The sequence below is a fragment of the Cynara cardunculus genome (assembly GCF_001531365.2).
Source record: "Cynara cardunculus var. scolymus isolate 2C chromosome LG 2, CcrdV1, whole genome shotgun sequence".
NCBI classification, from domain to species: domain Eukaryota; kingdom Viridiplantae; phylum Streptophyta; class Magnoliopsida; order Asterales; family Asteraceae; genus Cynara; species Cynara cardunculus.
Window position 1 is genome coordinate 69,062,377 of NC_037529.1, and position 3,212 is coordinate 69,065,588.

At 38.4% G+C, this 3,212-nt stretch overlaps 1 protein-coding gene across 2 annotated transcripts; it reads right to left on the bottom strand.

The window, feature by feature from the left end:
• Nucleotides 1-773: 773 nt before the first annotated feature.
• LOC112507403 (thiamine thiazole synthase, chloroplastic-like) lies at nucleotides 774-2,745 on the bottom strand. 2 transcript variants are annotated; one of them, XM_025111980.1, is made up of 4 exons: nucleotides 2,666-2,745; nucleotides 2,136-2,465; nucleotides 1,156-1,716; nucleotides 917-1,078 (listed from the first exon to the last, which is right to left on the bottom strand). In XM_025111980.1, exons 2-4 carry the CDS (start codon nucleotides 2,460-2,462, stop codon nucleotides 917-919), a joined length of 1,050 nt encoding a protein of 349 aa, XP_024967748.1. In that variant the 5' UTR covers nucleotides 2,463-2,465; nucleotides 2,666-2,745. The 2 variants fall into 2 exon arrangements, with proteins under 2 accessions (XP_024967749.1, XP_024967748.1); XM_025111981.1 differs by lacking the exon at nucleotides 2,666-2,745 and having other exon boundaries at nucleotides 774-1,078; nucleotides 2,136-2,462.
• Between the last annotated feature and the right edge of the window lie 467 nt (nucleotides 2,746-3,212).

Genomic DNA, 3,212 nt, shown 5'->3' on the forward strand with positions numbered 1-3,212 from the left:
ATATATATATATATATATATATATTATAGTTGAAACAAATATATATTTTAAAATATTGAAGATTAATATGTTGGATGATACTGAAAATTACTAATAACAAATTAAGATTAATTAGGTGAGTTTAATTAATATGAGCATCGAAGTTCTCAAAAGCAAATGCGTGTTTCGGTTTCCCAAATGCATGGTTCAGATATATATATATATATATATATGCCTGGTCCATTCAAAAACCACCCCACCATTCGATGATGTTTTGGTGATATTTAGAATTACTTGGCTTACATCAGAATTAGAATCAGATCCATTTATGTTGAGATCGATTATGTATGTAAAATGTACAACTCCATCTATGTTCAAAGTAAAACACTTGAATCTCAAAATTAAATAACCCTTGGTTTATATATGTAGTTGGCATCTTGGGATATGCATCAAATTCTATTTCTATTTAATTACGTGTATTCATTGAAAAACAGCAAATAGTTTTATCCGACATCTTGGGGTAAAGATGAAGATGAAGGTTTGGATTCGTTTTGGGTTGATTTGGAATTAGATAACGATCTCAATAACTAGTTTTTGTTAGTGGTTTGAAACCACCAAAAATGAAATGCATGATGGTGAAAGATTGAAAACCCAAAAGTGGAGTTTGATTGGAGATAATTAAACAGAAACAGGAAAACAAATTGAAGGCATCATCATCAGTCATCACCACATCCATTCTTCTTCTTCTTCTTCAGATTCAGATTCAGATTCATCACATTAAAACAAACATACTACTTCTTCTTCTTCAGATTCATCACATAAAAACAAACATACTACTAACAAAGAAATGATGAAAAAGCTACGAGATATAAGTACCATTGGCAATATTATTTATTCAAATCCAACCTCCCCTGCCCTAAACAAGTATTTACTTCATTTAGGCGTCCACGCTCTCACCGGAATCCGCAGCAGCAAGGATCAGCTCTGGGTGGATGCTGCCCGTCAGCGTTCCATCCAACGCGTTCGGGAGCCCCAACGCCTTCAACGCCAAATGAGCCGCTTTCTGTCCAGATATCATCATAGCCCCAAATGTTGGACCCTGCATCCACCATTCATCCATTCTCATCAATTCCATTCACAAATTAAACAATGAAAGAAAGAAACCAAGTCTTTTACCATTCTTGGAGATCCGTCAATCTCTGCAACTTCCATTCCCGTGACAATCATACCAGGAACAATCTCCCTTGTCAACCTCACAATTGCATCCTCAGCCGCGTTCATGTCAAGAGCCTTCATCCCAGGAACGCTCTCGATCAGCCCAACGCTCCTCAATCGCTTCACTCCTGTGGCACCCATGGGACCATCATGACCACATGAGCTCACAACCACCTTAGCCTCCATCACATTTGGATCCATGCAAGATTGTGTGTCATGGTTCATCGACACCAAAGCCCAGTTGGTCACGACACCGCCTACTCTACCTTCCTTGATGATCAAGTCCTCTGCAGCCACTGCGTTGAACAGCTTCACATTTGGCCGCGCCAACAGCTTGCTCATGATGGTGGAGGTGAACAAAGCAGCGTGCTTTATCACAACGTAGTCTTCTTGCTCGTCGTACTCGATGTTTAGCTCATCGAGGAACAGATGTGCAGGCTTCCGGACAACCATGGCTGAAAACAGTTGTCCTCCAAGCCATGCTCCACCACCAGGGCTCACAGATTGCTCAATGATGGCTACCTGTAATTATTAGTATTAGACTTTCATTATTCTCCACTAAATTTAAACAAAACAAAACAAAAATGCAACTTTTGTTATGTATTCCTAATTTAACAATTTTTAAACATGATTTCACATAATAAACAAATCCATATAAACTTGAGGAATAAAGAAATTAAGAAGAAACTAATAATAAAAAAGTTGATTGAATTAATATGTAAATCCATACTATCGGCTTTGATCTATGCAGCATCAGATTGAGGATAAATTTGTGGATACACATATCAATGTCTGTGTGTGTCGAATCCATAAATATCGGATCGAAATTTATATCACCAATTCTGGTTGAAATAAAAAGAAGAAGAAGAATTGGCTTGTAATAAATCAAACATGCAGATTCTAACGACATAATTTTGATAGAAAATGAATTAGGTAGGTACCTGAACATTAGGGTTTTTGCTAAGCTCATAGGCGCAGGAGAGACCAGCGGAGCCAGCACCGACTACGACAACGTCGGTATCGGCATAGGTTATCATGTCGGTCATGTACCTCCTGGTCATTTCACGAGACACAATCGCTTCCTTGATAGGTCGAAAGGTGAAGGATCCGAGATCGTAAGACATGGTAATGGGCATGGTCTTGTTGTGGTGGGATTTGATGGGTTGGATCCGAATCGGAGAGGCAACAGGAACGCCATGGAAGGATGATTGGTCGAAGAAACAGGTGTTGGGCTTGGTGGAGAGAGAGGAAGCGAAGGTTGTAGCCATTGTTGAATGATTCAAGGTTTTACCTGGTCATTAGGAGTATCTGCAGATTTTTTTCCTTCTTTTTAGCTAGTTTCTGTTGAGTCTTTAACGTCTCTTTTTTCAGTCCTGTAAGCCTATATATTGAGGCAGCTTCTAGTTAATAAATCATCGATCCTTCAATAAACTTCTCTGTTCTTCTTCTTAAAATTTCCAACAGCCATTGTGAATCAAAAGAGAGTGAAGGTTAAGGTTGGGGTTGTTGGAGTGAGGTGTGTCGGAGGCGGTGGTCGACTTATATAGCGATAGGAAGGAAGGAAGGGAAATATCTGGAGAGGGCACGTGAGTGGGAGTGGAGGGATAGGGTGTGAAGGGTCTAGAATAAGTTACGGTGGCCTCATTTGTGGGCCATCCTGCCTTTTTGTAAAGAGTAAATTACGTTTTTAGGCCCTGTGGTTAGGTTGGTTGAAAACTTTCACTTTCACTTTCACTTAAAATTTTATTTTCCAGCTATATAATTTATAATACGTTACCTTTTTATATTTTTAAAATTTAAATTTTTTGTTTATGGTTTATAATTTGTTTTGATTTTAGTTCTTTATATTTATATTTATATTTAAAGGTAATGTTTTATGAAAATACAAATGAATTAGAAGCCGATTACAAACACAAAGACAAATGTAACAGCCGCGATGCGGGTGTGTCACTCGTCCCACATCGGTTGGGAAGGAGAACGAAGCACTCCTTATAAGGGTGTGGATACCTTCTCTAGTA

Bases quoted from the DNA above. Each gene is read 5' to 3' on its own strand.
- LOC112507403 (XM_025111981.1), bottom strand. From the start codon at position 2,462: ATGGCTACAACCTTCGCTTCCTCTCTCTCCACCAAGCCCAACACCTGT. The intron at 1,717-2,135 runs GTACCTACCTAA...TAATAATTACAG, and splicing joins GCAAAAACCCTAATGTTCAG to GTAGCCATCATTGAGCAATC. The intron at 1,079-1,155 runs GTAAAAGACTTG...TGGTGGATGCAG, and splicing joins TTGACGGATCTCCAAGAATG to GGTCCAACATTTGGGGCTAT.